Genomic DNA, 26065 nt, shown 5'->3' on the forward strand with positions numbered 1-26065 from the left:
GAGTCTCCACGATTGATGCTCGATCGAATCATGGTCAGACCTCCAAGGATTCCGTGCCTGCCTTGTATCCTGGCGTACCCTTGCTAACCTAACCGCTCATGGCCGCCTCTCGGGCCACCAAAGATGCGATAGGCATTTTTATTTATTAATTATTTACTTTCATTTCTTTCCTCTCGACAACAAAAAAAACAACACTCAAATGCAATCACACACCATGAAAACTTCAACAAATAAGAATTTCAACAACTCTCAGTTGATCAGGCTAATCGTTCTTTGAAAAACTTATCTGCTTTAGTTTACCCAACCACTGCTAACGCACCATCTAATATCAATCCAATTCCATCTCTTTAAATTAAATATTCCATCCAAAATCCTATAATTACAAAACTCAAATCCATCCCTTTCTATTTCATCTCATATTCATTCAATTACAAACATGCAACAAAACCTCTAGCCATCAAATCCAACGTTAAAACAATACCAAACCTACATAACAATACCTTCTTCATATATATTCCCGTTCCTATTTTACCAGATTTTTACTTATCAATGTTGTTGTATTGTCATATTCATTTCTTTTTTAAATCTCAATTCCGATAATTACATTTATTTTAATACTCCATCCTTAAAAAAAACATTTCAAATTTTAAAGTCAAGACAATCTAAAAGGTAATTTATTCAATAGCAAAACAAGACAATCTTAATTAATATACTTATTTTAAACTAAAACATAAAATAGTAGGCAAGTAACTACATGGTTAAAAGTGGGATCTGTCGTTTTAATTATTAAGGAATATTGCTATAAAATGTAATGATATGAATAATTGCACAATGACCCAAATGTTTACTGTGAAATTTGAGATGAAATTTCAAACGGCGCATACCAATCCCTATATGGAAGGCATGCGACGTGGCAACGTGACCAATGTGTTTTAGTTGTAAGTTATGATGAAATAATTTCTAAGTATTGGGAATAATTTTAAAACAAAAGTTTACGTAACACTGAAACACAATTGGATTGATACATTCTAAATTAAAAGCAAAATATATAACGGTCAATAGAAGTGTATAACAATATTTGGTTTGATTTAATTTCAAAAATGTTATAGAAAAATTAAATAATTATATTAATTATGTACCAACCTTTTAACCATATTAGTTTCGTCATCAAGCAGCGTATATTATATCAGCGTAAATCTTACTTCTCTCGATATTTCTATTACAAGACATATTTTAATAAACTTAATTTTCTTTAACAAACCTTACACATTAACTAGATTTTTTTTCTGGAAATATTTTGTATGATAGCAGTCATTATCGAACTTAATACTTTTTATTTATGTTGTAATAACTAAAACAATAAGACTAAATTAAACTAATAAAAATAATGTTATCAGCTCAATATTACAATAGGTACCTACGCTGTCCTTTTCACACTGATTGTCCACTTATCATTTTGTAAGTTGCTTTATGGAAAAACCGGGATGCACGGAACCTAGACCAAGGACATCAGCAGCTCCAGACCGCGACCTTGTCCAGCGACACGAACAACTCCCTGCTGCAACCACCATTTTAAGTTCCCCTTTTAGTGTTATTAATTTTATATGAGGCATTTTTATATCACCTTTTGCCTATGTCGTTTCGAATTTTTCACCAATAAAATTTCTGTTGCCATTGATAAGATTTTCACGTTTAAAATGTGGTCCAAAATATATTTCACTGCACTCTTCTTATTTCATGCCTCCTGTGTTCACGATTTTTATATCACTAAATATTCCACCAAACCAATTCATTGTAAGTGTTCAAATAGTCCGCATTGAATTATTTAAATTTGTTATACATTTTAGCACAAATGTCCTTTAATTTTTACTGTCCATTTATATTCTTCAATATTCTTCTTGGCCTTCACTGGCTGGCGCGGCTCGCCGCCAGTGCAGCACAAGGCCGCACTGGCAGGGTCGCCATGTGAGGTGGGGCGTTAAGGAAGAACTCGATCGTACTGAATATAGGTTTATTCTGTCTTAAGTAACAAGTACAAGCCATTATATACTAAGCTATGCACGTGTGTGAGTAAGGCGTAGTACACACACTACAAAATCGGAAGCTAATATACTTACGTTTTGATATCAAACTGATCATATTTCAGGCGCGAGCGAGACGCACGGGCAAATGATAACAAAATGACATAATTTAGATATCATTTTGACATTAAAATGTAAGTTTGAATTGGCCTCTAAGAGTGAAATGGCAATACAAGTCATATACCATTTTCCAGAACGTTATCATATATTTAGCGTTTTGAGCACGATTACTAAGCATGTTTAGACGTTCATACGCTTAGAACGACTAAAATAGTCACTTTGTTCAGCACTATCTATCAATTCGAACAATGTTTATAAGATGTCACAGCGATACGATACCGATCTGTCAGTGTCAAAAGTGACGTCGCTGTGACATCTTATATGCAATATTCGAATACGGCCGTAGAATAGTCTCTTTGTAGCACACTCTTTGCAGATAAATATTTTAATCCATCAGATAGTACAGTGAGGAAAGTTTCGTAGCCTCGAACGACGCTACGAAACTACGGCGTAGCAAGTGCTACGGCGTAGCTAAACCTAGAGAGACAGCTAGCTTTGAGACGTTCTTTACAATGATATTAAATTTCGTGTTAGTTGTCCGCAAGGCGTCGGTACTTTTGAAGTATATTTCTTTGGAAGATAAACCATAATAGTAAAACATAAATATGTAATCGTACTTTCTTAATCTAACAGGTGTATTGGGATAACATGGGTAATTTTGAAAATCGCTAATTTCTACTTAACTAGAAGCACTTCATACTTTATTGTACTTACTTCTATGAGAATATGTGTGTATTGAAGAAATTCTCACCTACAGCAAACAAATGTAGGTACACAATAATAAACCATATACCTACTAATAACATGTGTTTATATATTATTTTTAGTTATTGCACAATCAAAATTACGAATGCTAGAAGACCCAGTACGTTTTGGCAGTATATTTTCCGTAACATCATTTCTCAAGAACATATCAATTGCGCCCCGTCTCCTCAATCACCCTGTACTGGTATGATGGATCGCGTCTCAGGTTACTGTTCACGCAAACATCGGGATTGCCTGACCGGGCTTATCGCCTCTCCCGATACTATGAACCCAACGGCTCGGCCACGACATTGCGCGACCGGCTACGGCAACCATGGGTGGGAACGAAAGGTCCAATCGCTGTGTCTCGCTTGAACCTATGGTTATCGCCGCCACCGTCGCCAGTCACGCAATATTGTGCCCAAAAGTCGAGTTGCGAATGACTCTTAAAAAACTTTAAAGCTTCGAGCCTTTTAGGACTCGTAACATTTTTCTAGATTTACGGCCCAATTCGAACTTTAAGATACGACAGTTGATAGATCTAGAAATGATATGGATTAGATATGTCAGTGTCAAAAGCGACGTTTCTTCAAACAAAAACGTCACTTTTGACACTTGTTTGACACTGACATATCTAATCTATATCGTTTCCATATCTATTATTTGACGTATCTTAAAGTTCGAATATGGCTGTTAGTCGTTCAGACTGAGTTACTTAGGTACTTAACAATGTATTCACCTAAAAACCAGGGAAATGATCTCAATTCCGGCGCATAAATCGCGAAGCCTATCTATCACGCGGCCCATCTGTTACGATGGCAGCGATTCTCAGCCCGAGGCAGGTGCGAGCCGATTTGATAACTTGTAGCTTAGAGCCCACTCGGTGGCGTGTATGAGATTTTTTGTATTTGTTCATATAAATGTTAACGTAAAACCTGTTTTTAGTGACCTGTTTTTTTTTTCAATATTTCCGTACGGCCTCGGTAAATACTAGTTTGAACTGGGATTTTTAAGTCAAAATTTTATTCCAGAAATACTCACACAAATGTTTGTGCATCCTATTTATTTTAGCGTCCAACGTTTTTGTTTTTGTTTCATAAAGCAAGCTGTGTTTTTGATGTATAGTTGGTCAAACTAAATTTTGTCAGTAAATAAAAACAAAAAAAACTATACTCATCCTTTCTTTTGTTGTCTTTTAAATAAATGTATTTTATTTCTTTCTTACTTTTACTTTACTAAAAATATGCTGACACTAAGTGTCAAATACCCTGCCCCTAAGATAGCTATTACGTCAATATTATAATCCTTTAACCCCTGGAGCGCCCCAGAATTACCGTAGTATGGAACTCCTATACTAGTTACCAGCACACGTGTCTGTGTAGGGCGCTCCACGGGTTAATCGTCCATCATATAGGTAATACAAAGTCAACACAGTACAAAAACCTTTCTATCTTCCGTCCGTCCTCACCGAGACCAAACAACAAAACAAACACTATCATATCAAAAATATCAAACCCATCCAAGGCAATATATAAAATCATATTTCCAACACATGATAGCTTGGACACTGCAGCTGTCCTTTTCACACCATAACAAACGGAAAGAGATGAGAAATCTTGAAGAATAGCATAGTTTGTACACGTCAATTTTATATAGACCTCTGTTTCTCATATATATTACTACGTCTAAAAGGTCTATGATAAATGGTCGTAAGTACTCGATCGTATACTGGAGAGGCAGTTACCGAGTACCGATTGTTCGAGTAATATATTATCTAGAAATAGGACAAGGATTCTATTACTTTTTTTGAGACATAACTTATAGCCTATTCTGAGAACAAAATTACGGAACGCTCCGAATGTCTCTTTTGCGAGTGAGATTACGTTTTCAACTGTCCATTTTACCTACTGAGATTTTTTTTTAGGTAGTTGACTGTCAAAAGAAAGCAATATATATAATATGTATATAAGTGCAGTACAGTAAGTGTTGAATTTAGTGTTACTAAAAATAACGGCATCAGTAAATGGCATTGGAAGACCCGTAACCAAATAACGTAATATATCTTAAGTAATCAGTCACTCACGCCTTATCCTAAAAAGTCACTTCTGTGGACAACACAATTAAATTTAACGACTAGGGTAAGCATAAAAATTAGCACTAAACTCTCGCGTTTTTTTCACATATTTAATTACACAAACGGGTCTACTAACTCAGCTGAATAGTCGGAATTTAAGGTAAAAACAATGAAATTATATCGCAGTAGACCCGTTTATGTAATTGAATATTAGCTCTAGATTCCCTGGACTTTGCGATGTCTACAGTAAAGAAGAGTACGATTTAACAATACCTACTATAAAATGTGTATGACCCAAATTGTCGGCTTTCCGAAGTTAAAGTAGCTGAATCTACACAAAGCTGTTTAAAAGCAATAATCACCGAGCTCTCAAAAACGAGTCACACCTGCTGCGGAAATTAAACATAAACATATATGTACGCATCCCCAAAAGCGGCCATCTTGAATATTGTCGGCATTCTTTGCTTTATTTAGGTACCTACCTACGTAATATTATTAATGTAACGAAGAGAGGCGTATACTCAGCAGTGTGCGACTGAAGGCTAGAATGATGATGATTAATTTAAAAGAAATAAAGGATTTTGTATTTTGATTTTTTTGTATTTTTGTATTAATGTAAAGAGTAGTTGTTGTCCGTTGCGTCAAGAAAACGCTCGTAATCAGTGGATTTTTTTAGGAAATGAAATAGCGCTCATTGTGTTATGTACGGGAAAACGATAGAGTTCCCCCTATCTTTTCACCAAATTGTATCAAAATCAGACGACAACTCACTTGCACTACATGTTTCGAAGTGCCTAGTGGTCTCTATTTTCAAGCAATACGTAACCGTAAAATTTGCTTAATGTCAGTATGACTCATGACAGTTAGAACTTTACAGTACCAAGTTAAATGTAGTTCACAATCAACCGCAACCTCGCCTGCACACACCGAACGATCCCCGCTATGCAAACACCCGCTGTATTATTCAGAGGGCAGCATAACTCCCCATTTAGCCGTAATAGGGTAAATCAAAGTGTCGTCGGCGCTCAATTACGCGCCGGTAAATAAGGCGGAAAAATCTAAATTTAATGAAGCCCGGCTGTCATGAATATTGTATGGCAAGTACCAACGTTACTAGAATCTTGGGGTCTCCAGAACTCGACTCGGTTTTTACCGCGTTAGTGGCAAATACGCGTATATCCCGACTGATGATACCTACCATCATTGATTGAAACTGAACATTCGAAATCTTAAACCAACGTTCTCAGACGTTCTCAACAATTGTGTTTGCTGTGGAAACCACTGGCTGTTGGTGCGCTGAGGCCAAGACTTTTATTGGGGAAGTTGGCAGGCGTATGAGAGAGAGTGGTCATGACCCTCGGTCCGGGTCGTTCCTTATGCAAAGGTTGTCCACCGCGGTTCAACGTGGCAACGCGGCGAGCGTGATGGGCTTTTTTTCATCTGGAGGGGCCCTGGGCGAATTTTGTGAATAGTTTTTGTGTTAGTTAATAGTTGTTAACTTGTTAGTTTAGGTTAAGATTTTTGTAATTTTGCATATTGGAAATGATTATACGAATTATGGCTTGCATCTGATGTCATCTTGATATATTTTTACCATTTGATCTGTGTTTTTCGGTAGACGATTCTTATCTTTAGGCACAGCACAGGGTATACTACTGGTCAGTTAAATATTTTCTTTTATTGCGTAGATATATGTACACCCAGGTTATTTTTATTTTATAATTCCTTTGCGTTGATTCTATATTTGGGTTTCAGACCAATTGGAATGTACACTGATATCAGAATGGCATCTAACTGATGTCATTCAGGTGTCGTGCATTTTGCTCGTACTTGTCACACATGTAGAGGATATCAGCGTGTAGGCTAGAGCGAGACGCACGTTACGAGTAACTAAATGACGTGATTCAAATGAAATATTATTCTCATGTTAGTTCGAATTAGCCTGTTTATTTCTCCATTTTTCATTAAAAAAACTAGACCCCAAAACTATATTTTTCTGAAACCATTGGTAACGTAGCCAGATTTTCAAACCAATGAAAAGACAGAACCTTCACAAATAAACGCAGCAATAAGACGAACAAAGGTCGCTTTTATATCTTCATAAAACACGACTACTGTCGAAGGTCCGAAGGGTCTGGGTCCGGGCGAGACAAAAACAACATTTTTATTTAGATAATAGTGTTTTAGTAGGTATAGTAGTAGACCCTATAATGGACGTGGAACCAGTAATGGGACAAAAAAACATACTTCCTCTAAAATAAGTATCTAAAAGTAGTTTATAAACACTGGCTGTATATTATCATAAATAAGAGTCCTAGAGCTGTTTCAGTTTGAAGTTTCATTAAATTTGGTTGCTTTTTAAGAAATTGGCGGCAACCCAAAAGTTGTCGTGTCACTGAAAAAAAATACCACTGCGAATTCTTAACAACTTCGCTAAGAGAGGTGAGTTAATTTATTAAATTTCAATTAATTAATACTTGATGAAAACTAGAATTTGTTTTGTTAATTGCATTTACCATGAGATAAGGTATACAACACACTATGTTGTGACTCCACAGATGTAAAAAAAGTAGTGGTATTTGGCCCAATCCCATTATAGGAGCTGTAAAACTGCGTACCTCCTATGATGGGACAATTGACAGAATGATGCTTGCCATGCCATAATTTCATGTTTAAACAATGCAGAAGTAAAATGTAGTTACGAAATATGTCAATCGATAAATTAATATCGTTTTTCCAAACTTTTATTTAACTTGCCCTGTTAGTTAGTGTGGGTCCAATCTTGGTAGTTGAATTTGAGCCACTTTTCTTCGATTTCCGATTCATTTGAAATTGTGTGTAAGTACGTAATTAAGTATGCAAATCGGATGATAATGCAATATTATGATAACATGGACCTAATCTGATGATGGAGACAGGAGGTAGCCATAGGAACTTTATCGCAATAAACCCTAACTAATTGTGTTTGGGTATATTAGAATTGTCTCGATGGATCTAATACAATAATAATTGACTGTGGAAAGAAAAATACATTCAGCGATGAAAGCTTATACCAAAAATTGATTTTTTTGCCGTAACTTATTCCCCATTTCAATATTTTATACTGATAGAGCAATGTCCAAGCAAATGAAGCAGTGGTGGCCGAGTGGATACGACGTCTGACTTTCAATCCAGAGGTCGCGGGTTCAAATCCTGGCTCGTACCAATGAATTTTTCGGAACTTATGTACGAAATATCATTTGATATTTACCACTAGCTTTTCGGTGAAGAAAAACATCGTGAGGAAACCTGCATACATCTGCGAAGAAATTCAAAGGTGTATGTGAAGTCCCCAATCCGCATTGGGCTAGCGTGGGGACTATAGCCCAAGCCCTCTCGCGCATGAGAGGAGGCCTGTGCTCAGCAGTGGGACGTATAAAGGCTGAAATGATGATGATGATGATGAGAGCAATGTCCATTATAGGGGGCCCATTACTGGATCCACGTCCATTACCGGGGGCCCATTACTGGAGCTTTGGTGTCCATGACTGGAGAAAAAAGGCATAGTTTTAATTTGTTAAATATGTGGAAACTAATTGCAGTATCTTTGATACAACATGCCTAAAACATGAAAGACGGATAGGACTTTCATCTTTTAACACGCTAAGCGGTAGACCATTTACATGTATACGGGAAATATCATAAATACTCCAAATTTCCTCTTAAATGTCCCATGACTGGTGCTGTTACTATACAGACAGCAACACTTAACTGTCCATCGGTGGACCTTATGGCTTTTGTAATAAGGTTTACGTACTGTCAGTTAACAGTGTGGTGGTGGGCGATGGTATTCTTACCAATCTAATGGCAGATGAAAGGTACCGTTCGGATTTAGACTACGCCAGGATAAAAGCTGCAAAATTGCAGCGTGACAATACTGACGACTGCATTGCTGCTGCAAATGTCAAAAATCTAGGCAGCAATATAGACTTTGAAATTTGCAGCAGCAATGCTGTCGGCAGTAATGTCGTTGCACTGCAGCAGTAATAGAGCCGTCTGCATGGCTGCAGAAATCGTCAAAAAAGGACATTTTATCGAGATATTTATACTAAATTTGACACTTGCGGCAGTATCGCAGTGCTTCATTACTGCAAATAAAATGTCAGTATGTCTCTCGATATTCGATGTTCAATTGTTCCTGTAAAGTGAAATAAAAACAATAAAAAAATAAACTTAACTCTCCTCGTGCCTACAGTAGGGTCCCTCTTCCGTTTGACCTTGCGGATAATGTTCCCAAAGTCTGGGTCGCGTATGCTTCGGCATACTTAAATTACGTAAGAGGATTACACAAACGCTGGTCGCCGGCGTTACGTAATACTTTCCGGGTTTATAAACATATTATACCATCGCCCACACTGTTAACTGACAGTTCATAAACCTTATTACAAAAGGCATAAGGTCCACCGATGGGCAGTTAAGAGTGTTGCTGCTTGTACCTAGCATATTTTCCATAATAGCCTCTGAATATTTCAATCGACCACTTAATGCTGTCTGAGAAGGTTTTTGCATTGTGAAAGACACAAATTCAATTCATAAAGTCTTGATTCAACAACTGAGCTTCAAATGTCTCAAGACTTGTTTTGAAAGGACTCTCTTAATTGGCCTTCCCCTGGTCTGACATTTTAGTCCTCTGGGTAGTATCAATTTCCGAATATTCCCAGCAGAATGAGTCTCTTTGGTCTAAATTTGCATTAATTTACCTTAGTTTATCATAGAATAGAATACAATAAAATTGCTCAACTAAATGAAGAAAAAGATATATAAAATAAAGCACCGCAAGTAGATGTAAACAACAGAGGGTCTTTATCATTCAAAAAATCATTCGTAAAAACTTTGATTAGAAATGGAATCAAGTTGGAATATCAAACCATGATTAACGAAGTTGAAACTCTGATTATCAACATAAACTCAAGGTAAGTGAAAGACAGACACTACGTCTGGAGTTCTGCCCGAGTAGGTTATATCGTGACCTAGGTCTTAATGATTCAGAGCTTGAAACTTCTACAAGTAGAGCACAAGATGTTTTGCACTAGTTATACGCTGCTCTTTCGTACAAAGTGATTTGAGTGTTAGTGAGTGCTTATCGTCTTCTAAAACTTTCGATGATGGTTGAACCGTATAGATTATACATATAAAATATTCAAAATAAGCATCAAGAACAAAATGAATGCTTTCCTGATATTAGGTTACGCAGAAAAAAAATCATAGAAAAATTAAAAGAACTATACACAGACTGTTAAAATATATCACTGCAATACATTTTTCTAAAAGAGACATTTTAATGGAATGAATACAAAAATAATTTTAAAACTCCACTTCTCCTAGCGTAATTAGGTCAATTGAGAAAAAATCGCCGGCCAACGCCACTCGCAACAATTTTTAATGTCGCTAAAAGTCAGGTTTTTCAGAAAAAACCCGGGTTTTTGCGGGAAAGCCGCCACTCTTGTCACTCAGGCGTTACGGAACCGTGTCCCCATTACGGGTGACGTGATTATTCGGAATTTAAAATTAAGTGACGCTGACAGTTTTAAAGTCGAAGATCTGCTTTAGATGTTTAGAACTTTAGTGATGGCTATTAGAATTATGATTGATGCCGCTAATCCAGATTAAGATCTAATGCGTTGTAATTCTATAATTCGCTACAAATAAATCGAGTTTTTTCGATTAAATAAGTACAGAGTTCATTGCATATTTAGTTCAAATTTATTAGATTTCCACAAGGTACTGTAATAAGTCCTGTAATAAAAAATCGTTAACGAAAGCAACATCCTTAATTCAACCGTAGTCGAAATACATAGCCAAAATGATTCTACATTTGATCTGCAAACACTCAGAAAAACCACGCGTCAGGAAAAATTTAACAAGACAATTTTGCAAAAATGCTATAAACAATTCAACGAACGTTCCCTATTCTTACATGCAAATTGACGACAATTGCGGCATTATATCAACTTGTAAAACACGCTCGTAACGTAATGACTCGCATTACACCAGCCCGCCGTGGTAACGAGATTCAATGCAGGATCCAATGAATATATCGGTGACACGGAGGGAAGTAATTGAGAAATTAGAAGACCGAGCACGTAAAGAGTATGAAGAAATACGAGTATACGAGTATACAGGACATTAAGATAAAGAAATACTGTTCATAAAATTATCGACTGTAAAATGCAAAGCGTCTGAAATTGCCAATAACCTCTTCCATATGAAAAAAAAAACAATTATCTAAAACAGTGTGCACTAATTCAGTGTTATTTTTATTAGTGAAGAACGTATTTTTTTAAGTATTATTGGATGACACTCTCAAATCCAAAGCCAAAGGATTTTTTCTACTTACCTACAGCTGGATTCGATGTGGGTAAATATTGAAACATATTGAGTACGTACCTGAAATCAAGAAAAATACATATAAGTCACCCCTCTTTCACAAACATATAACTGCATGCAATCGTTTTACAACTTATTCATAAAAACAGAAAATAAAAGTTATTGGTTAAAACGTATCGTTATTATGACTGTGTTCTACTGGTTTTTTAAGGTACCTAAATACTGTATAGAAGAGGTCGCCCTCCAGCAAAAAGACTGCTCAATTTTTTACATCCAGGTGAGCAATAAAAATTTATGTAGGTACATGTTACTCCTTTTCACAGATCTTCAAAATATAAACGACGCAGGCACTGTTGTTATCCCAAACATATCATAAATACGAATATACGCCTGTCATTCCATGGGCTACCTGGGTAAGCTTCATCAAACTCAACCCACAAAACCCTTGCGTAAAAGATATCTTTTGTACATGTTTAATCAGGTGTTTCGTCGGCGGTTCACAAATAAGCAGAAATATACCGAGCGTTATCTTTATGTAGATATTCCTCAGATAAATTGAAGCGTTGGTGAGATACCTACAACAGGTGACATGAATGGAAATATGTTGTGGTTGTTAAGTCAGATTAAAGGGGATGTAGATATCGATACACTCTTTGGGACTATTCGGCGTCATTGGAGCATTGCAGCTTTAATGAGTGGGAGGCAGGTTATATTGCGACGTATAATCAAAATATTACCAATATAACCAAAGTAGATTAGTACGTCACTGGATGCTGCAGTAGACAAAAAGTAGCTTAATTCATTTCAGCTTAAGGCAATACCATTACGCGTATTCGCTTGTAAAGACTTAAATATAAATTCACAAGAAGACTTATAAGCCCTAACTAATTTTGAAGCAGATATATTTAGTAAAATTAACCAGTATCCACAAATCCGCCCTCTTTATCACAAATTCACATCAAGTTTCCATAATGGACACATGGTTATCAAGCAAATTTCTGTCAAATTATGAAGCAACCCGGAGCACATTCGTCTTCCCTGACGGCCTCACTGGACTTGTTTAGGCATAATTTGTAACCCGCAGCCAACATAACCTGACACACCTTCTGCCAGGAGGCCCTCTTCAGAAACCTACTTAATAAGAGGGCCGACGGGGGGCGAAGACCAAGGAGTTCTGGCTGGTGGTGAGTTAACAGAAATGTTGAATGGGTCATTAGACATTCTCTGTACGTGTTTTCGAACCTTTTTAAATTGCTTCGCAAATATGGAGTGACGTCCGCTTTATAGATTGAAATATAGTCGCATCGACAATTTGTCGGAAACTTTCTATTCTGGGTATGGCATGACATGAAAGTATTTAGAGCTTTTAATTTGAATGTTTTACTAAAAACATAAGACTATACCAGGGTCCGAAATATTTACTTTTTGATTTCTAGTTTTGTCACAAGAAAAACATCAACAGGTCAAAGAATTTAGCAAGACAGGGTCATGACTTTTAACAAGTAAGCTTTATAACCGATGTTTATATACGTTTCAGGAATTACTTTTGCTTGTCTTTTCGGTCCGGAGGGCGTCAAAAGTCGATCCTTTGAGCGTTCGCGAGTAATAATGTCCGTTTGATCGCAGGTTTGGTTTATCTTTTTAATAATTCCCGTGCACAAGTGATACTTACACCTTTGTGTCTTACTCCATTGTAATAAGGTGTAAAATTAAAACACTTATTCATATTTATAATATTGACCGAAAATGCGGTCACAGGACAGAAAGATAAAGCCAGAGATTACGTCTTTTGTTCAGATGTTTTTTAAGGTTTTCCTCTTAATTTTAACAAACATTTATAGCATGATTTTCATGACTGAAAATCATACAGAAATTTAAGAATTCTAAAAATACTTTATATAAATACCTAATGCTTCTTGTCGAGGCTTTTTAAGGTTATGACAGTTCAATCGTTTCAATAAATCCTACCGTACATTTAATAAAACCTTCCACCCACTAAGCGTCTTCCATTTTTCTACCAATAAATTTCCAGAGGGAAGTTAAACGAAAGAGTTTAATATAATAACTCGGGACACGTTCTCAACTGTATTGGCTCTCTGTTCATAATACATCAATGTGCAGTAAAAATACTGCAGAAGCAAGAATTTCCCGACTTTTCTTGAGAAAGATTTCCAATGGTATGGCATTTTCATGACGTTGATTATATTGGCCCGATCGTAAAATTTCATAAATGCATGCCTTGCACAATGCCGTTTTCTGCAAATATATTACAGTGGTGTCTGCTTCCTTAGAAGACACACACGTGCTTTACTGCTATATGTATACATGAAATTGCATTACTAAAAGTAAAGTTACGTGAAGATTAGGCATATTTTTCTTAAAATTCTTAAAATACTTATTTACATACATATAATCATTATGGGTCAAGGTTTGACCGAGAATACCCGCGCAATGTTCTTAAACATTACGAGAAGTACGAATCGTCATACAATACTTGAAAAATAAACTCTTTATTCCAACTTTCAATGCCAGTTACGGTTAGGTGTGGCATGACGTAGTCTCTACTCTCTGGACATTTACCGAGATCCCGAGTTCCTTCTCATCATCATCATCAGCCTACTCTCGTCCACTGCTGGACATAGGCCTCTCCTATTGCACGCCATTGAGCACTATTTGCGGCAACTCTGATCCAGCTCTTGCCAGCCGCCTTGCGAAGGTCATCGCTCCATCTAGTCTGAGGGCGTCCTACGCTACGTTTGCTGATGCGCAGTCTCCACTCGAGAACTCCAATAGTTCCTTCTCAGAAAGGTTCTAATATGGTAAATTATTCGACTGAAATGAAAGTCGTGCGTGAGATGCGCGCCAAGCAAGGTGACAAGGTCGTATCAAAACCAGTTCAAAACCGTAACAAGTTTTAAATCAGAACCGGGCTCCTAGACTCATAAAATTGCACCTTTATTTTAAATAATAAACAAGAGTCGTGCCACATTTCCACATTACTATAAACAGTGCAGGCGACATTTTCAGAAACATTTTTAGAACTAAACAAGCAAATGCATTTGCCGTGTTCTCTGTTCGCTGCTGAAGATATATTCTCAACGGGAATCGAACCTGGGACCGCCAGAAATACGAGTTACTCATTCGGAAAAGGGAAGTAGTGTCATGTTAAATGTGCATTAGCCAATGCGTGAATGTAATGCCTGTGGGGAATAATTAAAACCAAAATAGCATCTGACTTTAATAAAATCTTTGCTTTTCTTGCACCGCATTTTCCTCTTGCCAATTGATTCGGTTAAATTATGTTCTAATGTATGAGCAAGAAAAACAAATTATAGCCAGCATTCAATGAATGTAGTATGATACCTTTGGGTATGGTGCTTTACGCACACTAGCGTCCCTCCCCCTCCCCCTGACGCAACCCCCCCTTTTAGCTTAAAATATGTCCCGGTTTACGGTTTTTTTTTATTTTTGAGAAAAGTATTAGAGTTAGGAAAAAAGTGTCAAGGTAAGAAATAATCCTTAATAAATTTTAAACAAAAAAGGTTATATACAACTTTTTGGTAAGACTCACCATATTCATGTATTAACTTGTTGAAGTTCAATATAAGTTAGTACGTGATAGTACTGAAATAAAACTAATACGGAGAATAAGCTTGCAAGCTTATTCTTCGTGAAGATTTCTTTCAGTACTGTCACGTACTATGTTATATTGAACTTCAACAAGTTTTTCAACGGTAAAATTTTATCGAAGTTCATCTAGCTAAAACATCAATATGGTGCGTCGTATCAAAAAAATGAATATAACCTTTTTTGTTAAGAATTTAATAGGGAACATTTCTTTCATTGACACTTTTTTCCTATATTGTATACTTTCCCCAAAAAACAAAAAACACTCTCAACCGGGACATATTTCAAGCTAAAAGGGGGGGTTGCGTCAGGGGGAGGGGGAGGGACGCTAGTGTGTGTAAAGCACCATACCCAAAGGTATCATACTACATTCATAGAATGCTGGCTATAATTAGTTTTTCAAAAAACACAATTTGACCGAATCAAATATACAACGAAATACAGGGGCGAGTTGTATGAAATTGAGATCAAAATGAGATCATCATCAATTTGTTGGTTAGAATTTCGGATAGGCTTTCTTAATATTTGTAAATTAGACATGTCAACTATAGTCCTTAAGTACATCTATGGTCCAGTTTTTAACGTCGATTCTTAATTAGCCTTTATGATTTGTACTCGTTACATTTATTTTGGAGCTTAGATACACTAATATTGCTCTTTCTATATTATATAAGTACTCAACATAATGTGAAAATACTTATACATATTTTACTGGAACTTGATTTTGGACCAAAATAATTGTAAGTTGTGGACTAAAGTTGCCTGATTTTACGGTACTATGAATAAAGTTAACATACTTGCGCATTTAAAAACTAGGCACAAAGTTACTCTGAGTAACCTAAAATTGATTTTTGATTTTGACGAAGTCCATGAAGTTTTTAAAACATTGTCTAAAAACGTCATAATTGACACAAGCGACCGTAGACATGACTTTTATAGAAAACACAGACTCCCACTCTTCTAAAATCCCTATAATTTGTACGCAATATGACCAAAACAGTGCAAAGTGAAACTGTATCTCCTAAAATTAGTGAAAATGGGTATATGGATACAGGCAGACAGAGCGGACGGCGTGTTGGCTACATATTCAAATACAGAAATACAATACCTTTATCATACTAAATTCAATGCGTCCTTTTCACACTAGAGGTGTGTGATAGAGACGTAATGAGAAAAGATATTGATATCGTTGAAATCTGAATACGGCTCCGAGCTCCGAGTGTATATACTATCGAGCTTTTAGCTCAAAAGTTCGTTTTAAAAAGACGACTTAATTAGTACTAATTAATGGCTCTTTCTGGTGATACTGTAGCGTATATTCGGTTTTTTCTCATATAAATTTTGTTCCTAAAGTGGAAAGGAACTACGACGCTTATTATTTACTGGTATCAGGATACTAATTCTGCAGTAAAGAAGTACAGTCAGCAACAAGAGTAACTAAGCGAGTGAGGTTTTGAAACTTGATCTGCACACCCTCTTAAAAATTAAGTTTTACTTTAGCGCGGACTGTAGGTACTATTTTTAAACTATTGGTATAATTTATCAACTAGAGTCTGGCTAGCCAAAAATTGTTGACAGATATTTCGTTGTTGTATCACCAATTGTCTATGATTTGAAAAAAAGCTAAAAGTCAGTTGTCGATTTATGTCATTCATTCAAATTGTTTGCGGTTTTTATGGGGTTTATTTTAAATAATATTAATAATTTCTATGCTGAGTGAGGTTCACAAACTATTATTTAAGCTCGTAAATAATTACGACAATGTGCGAAGTCGACGTGTAGCGTTGTATAATGAAAAAGTGCAATGTTTATAACTTCTAACCAAATGTAAACAAAATACGAGGTTGGTGCTCTATAAATATTTTGATACTTTAAGTACTAGTTCTAACATTTGCCGATTACTTTGATTAAGTACGTGAATTTATTAATGCCTGAATCTCATAAATAGGACAAGTGTATAAAGAAACGGATAAATTAAAAGTTCTGAAAAATATCTATAAAATCTAAATATTGGAACGTAAACATGTGTGTTTGTCGTTGACTGTACTTTAAATAGTGGTAGAAATTATGTGAGCTGACTTTGAGTGCACTTAAACGTTTATTTAGCTTATTTCCTTAGGTACCTTATTTGTGCACAGAATATCAAAGATATTGTCTAGTATCAAAACTATAATTCCTACTACACAAAGTGTGACCAGCCCAAGATTTTTTGAATTTCCCGCCAATAATTTAGGTAAAATTTCAGTAGCCAGACTCTAACATAATAACAGATCAAATGTATAGAAATAAAATAACACACGAGGTGCCGTTTGGCTGCAAAAGTTGAACATTAGTTGAGGTAGAAGTTCAGAAACTAGAAGTAGGTATAAAGTTTGAGACGTGCGATATGATGTTGATGACGGTGAAATAATAAACACGTTAACACACTACTGGGGGCGTACGTCATAACATAAATATACCGGGTGTGGCCTGTAACACGAGCAAATAATTTAAACATAGATTGTACTCCTCAAACGGTGATACTTTTGTTCAACAACTTTAAAAAATTATGAAGTCTTTAGACTTCCTATCCTATTTTTCATACAAAATAAATATTATCTTCAATGGACGCCATTATCATTGTGATTAACGTTGCTTGTCATGCATTAAACATGACAAAATTCGCAATACATTGCGTCTTAGAATAAACTTTAAAGTGTATTAAAAATCTAAATGCAAGTTATTTTTAAAAGTCGCTGAACTAATGTTGGTCAGTATGAGGAGTTCAGCCTACAGTTTAATTTTTTGCTCATATTACAGGACATACCCGGTATAATTACTCGTAAGTTTTCCGTTAACAAAGTTCAAAAACTTCAACACGACTACCCATTTCCTGTTAAAAACTGATACATATTGGGTTTAGGCCAAGCAATAAGAAGTTATAGAGGGAAATGCTAGGAACACAATTTTTGACTACGTAACTTTGTTTGGACTAGTTAGGAGGTGAACATATCAAAAGTCCCCGGCCGTAGCCCCGGTGCTGGGGGGTAGAGGGGGGAAAGAAGGTCTCATTTTTCGGTTTTTCACTTATATCTTGGAAACTTTGCGTCTTAGCGACATGACTACTGAGACAAACTTTCAAGAGCGGGTATCTCAAAAACTATTCATGATATCGAAAAACTTGACTGGATAAAACTTGTAACTAATTTTATCAGCTTTCGGTTTGTCTTAGTAGTCATGTCGCTAAGACGCAAAGTTTCCAAGATATCAATGAAAAACCGAAAAATTCGACCTTCTTACCCCCCTCTACCCCCCAGCAGTGGGGCTACAGCCGGGGACTTTTGATATGTTCACCTCCTAACTAGTCCAAACAAAGTTACGGAGTCAAAAATTGTGTTCCTAGCATTTCCCCCTACAACGTTTTTTGAGCATTCATTTCCTGACCTAGTTTAGTGGTTTAAGGGTGGTGGTTAGGTACTGGTTACCTTAAGTGGGAATGGGCTGGACATGTCTGCCGCATTCGCCCGGAGAGGTGGGCCAGAATGGTTCCTGAGTAGGACCCACGAAACACAACAGATGGTGCAAGCCGGGGTGCAGGCAGACCGATAAGGAGATGGCGGGCGGTGGGATGCATTTTACTCGGATTGTAAAATACAATAGACAGGGTCGAGTGGAGAAAGCAAGATACTACGTATAAATAAGACTATTAAAAAATTGTATAGTAGATACAGTCACGGACTTTAATTGTTGAGTTTTTTTAGGGTTTACTTTACATCGGAAATGTCATAGCATTATAGTATTGACAAACAAATTAGATTTAACCAACAACAACAACTAAAGTCTGTGACCGTACCTAGCATCAAAAGACGTATTCATGGAAATGCATACAGTTCTATTTCTTTATTTTATTTCCTAACAACAAAGTAAGCACGTATCCAATGTGCTGCAAGTAGAGAAACATTAATTTCAAATTGGTTATTTCGCCGAAGAGGTTTCACTACGTCCGACGACGTCTTGCAGCTCTGTTCTAATTACCCCTCTCCTGGGTTACTATTCCCAATGCTTACCGAGCACGGGCGAGTCAACGACATTTACCCTTATTGGTTCGAATCAGGCCAGAAATAAATTCAACTAAAAATAAAAAAAATATTTTAAGGGTTTAGTATACTAAGACTCATAATATAATTCTTGAGTTCCACATAAGACTTGAGATTAATAAAATCTAAGTGGTGACACTGGTGACCGTGGTTTGACTACATATTAATATGTACTAACAACCCGCCCCGACTTCGCACGGGTTAACAAATTGCACACCTAAACCTTCCTCAAGAATCACTCTATAGATAGGTGAAAACCGCATGATAATGCGTTTAGTAATTTTTGAGTTCATCGCGAATAAACATACAAACAGACAGACGCGGCGGGGGCCTTTGTTTTACAAGGTGTAGTGATATCTTAAGGGGCCCACTGATTAACAGTCCGCCGGACGGTATCGGCCTGTCAGTTGTTCGGAACTGTCAAAATTTTGTTCTAACTGACAGGCCGATACCGTCCGGCGGACTGTTAATCAGTGGGCCCCTTTAGGTCTCGATATACTGGTCTCGCCTACGCTCGCGCTATCAATGGATCACTGCGTGCCTTGTTTTGCTTGGCGCAGTAACAAACAAGATCGGAGGTAACTGCACAAATAGTAAGCCGGACTGAGGAAGATGGGAGCCATCGGCATGAGTGACATACGTTTAGGTACTACATATATTTGCTGTCGTAGCATGCACGTTAGTTAGTAAACCCTACAAATATTGTAACTGTTATATCTCGCTTTTAGCGCTCTGCACTGATTTAAGTAAATAAAGATTAAAGGTATGGAGATAGTTTGAAGCCTGAGAAAAGATATAGGATAGTTTTTATCAATCATCATCATACCACACAAATGTCGCCGGTAGTAATAAACGGTGCAATTATTCGTAACAGCAGCACACTAAAGTAATTGTTTTAGAGAAAAGATGATTTTTTTTTTCAAAATGGAGCCATATTTCATGTGGTGAAAATATGGCTCATACTGAACAATTTTGACTTGAGGACACCCCGAAAATTGCGTAAAGAAAATTGGCTCTATCACAGGAGCTATCCACTAATCGCCGCATTTTTCGCGAATCTTCTATTATAGCTAATAATAGTGATGAGTCTCTTCTCGAAAGATGCTTAGTATTTATTATATGGTGACGATGGTTGACTGGTAGAAAATGCCATTAGGCATTAAGTTCGCCATTTGTACATTATTTTTGTTTTGTGCACTAAAGTTTAAATAAATAAATATATGAGAAGAGAAAAATGTTACATCTAATATATTGCTGTCAAACTTGTACATATACACATACACATAGACAGCCGGCGTCATGGGCGGGACAGCAATATAATAGTATGCGCGTGCAATAGTGATAGGCAACAGGCGGGTCCATGTACGGAAATCTATCTGAAAAGCGTATCTGGTTTCTGCTTTATACATGCGTTTTATACGCAAGTCCAATATGATACAATCATACGTAATTTTTTTCATTTAACTAGCTTTTTACGAAAAAAATCCTAAAATTGGCAGCTACTCGTCAGTATCAGAACCGAAACAATTTAGACGAATCAATTTCGCAAATTGACCCAATTGGGAATCGAACCCGGCTATTTCTGGCGAAGGCTTACCGAGAGCGTCCGACGGAGTTTATTAAGGCTCTACCGGAAATTAATGAAGGCTTTTGGGGACGTCACACTTTGCAAACAATTTTATTTTGACTGTGTTGAGCCCAGTTATCGGACGAGTTAAACAGTAATCGAAAAATCGGCCCTTAATGAAATTAAAATATTTTTTTAAAGGTTTCGCCAATGTTATGACAACTTGACGTTTTAGTTAACATTACGATTGCAATTTATAGAAATTGATAAATTTAAATTGTTCAAAAAAATCTTTGATTACTATAAATTAAAAGGAGTTATTTTAGGTAAAGTGACATTCTATGGTACTTGCTAACACGCAGAACTGTGTGATGATTCGGTGTGATATCTATTTAATGAAGATTAAAAAAACGAGCTTGCGAATTAAATGTAAGTACTTATATAAAATATAACCGGTCTATGAATCACTCCAGTAATTTGTATGCTTTACTAAACAGGAAAAATTTAAATATTACACTAAAAGAAATGTTTACATAACATAAACAGAATATTTCTTCACAACTTACCTACACGAAACTTCTGACTTGTGAACTAAGTGTTAACTAACAGGTCGATTTACGTATAACAACAAAATTAGGGTACTCAACTGACTCTTTTTTATTTACTACTTAATTTTAGTTATTAGTTTAAAAACTCAACTGGTTTGGCTAATTTTTTTTTGTGTAAATAAATTTTTTGCAACTTTGCGTTAGCTCCCATGCATTCGAGTACAGCATAAATGCATTTAAAAGCGTATACCGACTGCACAAATACTCAACTTTTAATGACCATTTAGAACCTTCTGCTGCAGAAATTCGCGAACAAACGACATAATATTTATTGCGAACTAAAATCCCAGATACCCCTATCTCTGTTATTATTCCCAATGCGTACAAAGCGATCGCCTCGCACCATTACTACACCTTATAAAACAAAATCCACCACCGCGTCTATCCGTTGGTGTATATGTATGTTCGCGATAAACTCAAAAACTACTCAACGGATTTTCATGCGGTTTTCACATATCAATAGGGACCGTGCGCATTGGAGGGTCTGCCATCTTATGGCCAGAATCGGTCTGCATTATGTGCACATGTACATTGCCAAAGAAAGTGCTACCACCTACCGTTCTCATCGGTACGTTACCTTGTGCATAGTAGGTTTTGCCATCTTGTGGGCTACATCGGAAGCATAAACGACACATTTCGGCTTTGTACCAAAAATCTGACGGGTTCTATGCTTCCCCCTATAGTTCATGCACGGGGCCTGAGTGATTCTTGAGGAAGGTGTAGGTGTATATCCTGTTAAGGTTATGTGTAACCCGTGCGAAGTCGGGGCAGGTCGCTAGTTCAACATAAGTATCATCAATAGTGTCAGGAGGAAGTTGACTGGTTAGCCTCCTAGGTCCAGAGCAGGGCAGGATTGGCCCCAAATTCTTCCCCTCTCTTGCCAGGAGCGGCAAGTCCCACACACCGTACATAAACGCAAAAAAAGGGCGGGATCGGTCACTTAGGTAGGTACCTAACAACGATCTATAACCATAGGTCGCATATTCTGGTGAACATTCGCTAGTGGTAATAAATACATCCGGTCTCTATACACACTAACCATTCATAAACCTTATTCCAAAGCCATAAGGTCTGTAAATGTATTGTATTGTAGTGTATGCACAGCCGATGGTAATAAGCAGCTTATGTCGTAAATAACGCCTTTACAGCCGAAGGCTGAAAGCGCTGTATATAAGCACACTACAGCTCTTACAACTGTAGGTTTGTAAAGTGGTTGCGAGTACTTTAAAGGATTAATAATAATGTTTTAGAGATTGCTATAAATAAATACAGAGCGTCGCGTTCAGTTTGGATCAACTAGTCGGCAAATTTTATTTCGATACATTGACAATCAAAACAGGTTTATATCAAATCAGGGTAGTATTTAGTACCAAAAGTAGTAATGTATAGGGGTTTTCATGGGCGATAAATCGATCTAGCTAGGTGTTATCTCTGGAAAAAGGCTTTTGAGTTTTTAGATGTTTTCCGAGCAAAGCTCGGTTTCCCAGATATTAAGATTAATAAAAGTATACTGAACGCGATACAGGTTATGTCTAGCTATAGTGACATACTAAGTGGACTAAACTGACATTTTTTTGCGATAACTTGTACGTATAATTTGAAAAACGCGATAAATGAATCTACAAAACCGAGTCACTACTAAATACAGCTTGCATACATCTTTCGTAAACACCCAATAAAACAAAATACTTCGCAATTAAATTGCTACGCATAAACCATTAAAATGCCTACAGAAATTTTGCTATTTTAGTACCAAAACGAAAGGCAATACGTCCAAAAATAGCGCGAAAAAACGAACCCAAATTCTTCCGTAAAAGCCATTAGTGTAAAAAAACTGAATGCAGCACTATATTGGTTTCAACACCTGCCATTGGTAATAATATGGCCTGCATTTTTGAGATATTCATGGTTAAAATACACGTTATATTTTATCGTGATATTTTAATAGCTTTATCATGTTAAGCTTTTTTAAGTTTTTCACTGGGTTTGCTGTTGAATATCTGTTGAATTTTTTTATATTATTCCTAATTGCTACCTACTTACATAATTTTAAACTGACTTTGTAGATTCTTATTATGTAGGTTTATGTTTTGGTTGACATTTGACATAACTGATTATTTAATGAATTTTGTATTATTTGGTTATATTTTTAACATGAATGCGAACTGTACAGTTTAATTTTGGCTGACAGATACTTTTCGTGCGTTGTCTCATACTGTACTATTGATGCCAACTGTATCTCTATTATAAAGTGCGATATTGAAATTATAGGTACGTGCCATATGTGTACGTGATCGTGAGGTTGGTGAGTGCAGCTTAACACGATCCGCGCACGAGTATAGCGCACATGCCCGTGCCCCTGCATTACTTAACGTTTGGTTTTGCCGGCAGTGTACGCAGACAACGAGTTTTGGCCTGATTCGAATTATAAGATATGTCCAAAACTTTCTAAAGATACGATATGGATCGGATATGCCAGAATCAAAAGTGACGTTTATTCAAAAACATATTTAATAAACTTCACATATGAAATCAATTGTATTAAATTTTTGTCGCATGTTTTTTGGGAATAACAAATGATACAAAAAATGTTCTATCATTGTTTTATATCTGCTCATAGGTCGTGATGAATCGCTTATGATAAATTGTGATTTCCTTTTTTCGTATTCCGTTATTCATCGATCAATATATAAACTACAAGTTTGTATTCATTGTTTAATATGTTTGACCCACGTTTTATATTGGTTGCCAGCAAAAAGCCTTAACGCGCGTAGTTTCGAGTAAAGTATAACATCCATTGTCCGTAGCGGCCTACGCGTCGTAGCCACTACTCGTAGCGCCTCTACGACCTGCACTTTAGTTCCAAACCTCGTATTGTACAACGTTTTCATACCTCTTTCAAAATCTCTCACATTTCGCGTCGCCGCTGTCTTATTGTATTGAAACAAAAGCGGAAAAATCGGGTCAAGAGAGCGCCCGATGAAACGGCCTTTAATTGAATACAGCCGTCGCCTTCCAACCAGATTTAATATTTCCATTTCACTACCAAGTTTTCGTCTAAAATTTCCAAAGAGAAATAACTCACTCAACTTAATCATTATGCAAATATGACATCGAAAATTTATCTTGTACCTCATTATTGCAAAACTCCGCAAAATGTATAAAAACAACGCCGGGAGACTTCCTCAAAATGTTTGTTATTCGATAAAAGTTTTCGAAAACAATCGAGATCGATGATCGAGCGCACGACACGAACAATTTGCATTGACGAGTCACTTAAGACTTTATTCACCTGCGAGAATTTCTCCTGAGCGTCGAGAATCTCGATGAAGAGGGAGAGCTTGTGGTCCATGATCGGGAAGCCGTTGCGCGGCTGCATCAGCAGGTGGCGGACGGCCTCACGCACCGCCGCCGGGGTGCTCGGCGTCCCGGGGGTGCCGAGGGCCGGGTACGGCCCCATGAGAGCCGACAGCCCGTGGAACGTAGCGGAAGGCTTTGGTGGGGCCTGAGCAGGCTGCCCCGGCAGCGACAACCGCCGCGACGCCGCCGGCGGCACCGCGCCGTAACCATTCGTCATAATCGCCGGCCGCTGCAACTGATAGTCACTCCTCGACGCGGGTATATTGTAAGCGCGCGGCAGCGTCGACAGGCTGGTCGCCGGCCGCGGCCGCCGCGGCACAGGCTGCAGCAGCGGCACCGAGGGCCACTCATCTTCGATGGCACCTATAGAGTGGGGCCTAGTCGCTAACTGCTTCAACGGACGCGGGGAAACGACACTATGCGGCCGCCGAGGCGGCGGCGGCCTGCGGCGCGACACAGTCTCGGTCACGATCGGGTTCGGGGGTGTGTATGGACAGAAGCCGCCGAAATCGTCGTTGAGAGGCGACGGGCCGGGCTTGTTAGGCTCGGGGGCCGGAGGCGGGGGATCGTCCCAGCGCGGCCAACTCAAGGCGAGCGAGTCGGGCTTCCGGGGCGGCGCGGGCCGAGGCCTGCCCGCCCCCTCGGTCATGGCTGCGGCCGGCACGATCTCACATCGCGACGTCCGCCCCGCGCGACGGCCGCCGCTAGACTGACGCGCCGTTGCAACCCCGCGCATCTCGTGTTTTGGATCGTGAAAAGTTCCGTTCGGTTTTTGAAGTTTCGTTCGGAGATTAAATTTACATCTGCAAGTTTTATTCGGGCCCGCGGGGGGCGACACGTTTGCGGGATGAATTGTTTGTATCTAAACACTTGCAAAAGGTCGGAGAAAGGAAAACTTTTTACATTTACAAATCCGCTTTTCGCCGCTTTCGGATTATGCCGTTACATCGCTTTGCGATGAGTTCACAAGTTGAATTTTGAAATATCGCAACCTACTCTTTTAAATTACGCCCCCTATTACTGTAATGCATATTTACATACAAAAGGGCCACGCACAGAATTAATCTCCATCGCTATGTTTGAGTGTCAAGCTTGCATATTTAGAATGTTCGGATCAATGTTTCGGTGCGATATTTACGGCTCGGTTCGGGGAATGAAAGCTGAAAATATCTTTCATTATGTTTGAAGTATCAGTACAAATATAACTGTACCAACCGAACTAATTTTTAAACATACCTAACATCATGTTTACGTTACTGTGAAACCCGTTCATAAGAAAACGCCTTTTCCATAGTTAAAACTAATTGTCTAAGACGTCTTCGTGAAAACCAAGAACTGTTTTAAAATACTTGCAACAAAGTGTTTCAGCTCTGTAAAGGTACCTAATGTTTTCAAGTGTTTCGTCTCGGGTTATTTCAGGAGCGCTCGAGAGCTCGAGATAAACGGTCGAGTTCAAACACCGAATGTCACCTTTTCTTGTTATATTGGTTCGAATTGAAGCA

At 37.7% G+C, this 26065-nt stretch overlaps 1 protein-coding gene across 1 annotated transcript in view; it reads right to left on the minus strand.

Annotated features, from left to right (window-relative positions):
- The window catches only part of LOC134669766 (dystrophin-like), a 428308-nt gene extending 402976 nt beyond the window's left edge, over positions 1-25332 (minus strand). The window contains exon 1 of the mRNA XM_063527396.1: positions 24496-25332. Within this exon, the coding sequence (XP_063383466.1) occupies positions 24496-25299 (804 nt within the window). The 5' untranslated portion in view covers positions 25300-25332. The remainder of the gene's footprint in view (positions 1-24495) is intronic.
- Positions 25333-26065: the final 733 nt, after the last annotated feature.

The sequence above is a fragment of the Cydia fagiglandana genome, chromosome 1 (genome assembly GCF_963556715.1).
Source record: "Cydia fagiglandana chromosome 1, ilCydFagi1.1, whole genome shotgun sequence".
NCBI classification, from domain to species: domain Eukaryota; kingdom Metazoa; phylum Arthropoda; class Insecta; order Lepidoptera; family Tortricidae; genus Cydia; species Cydia fagiglandana.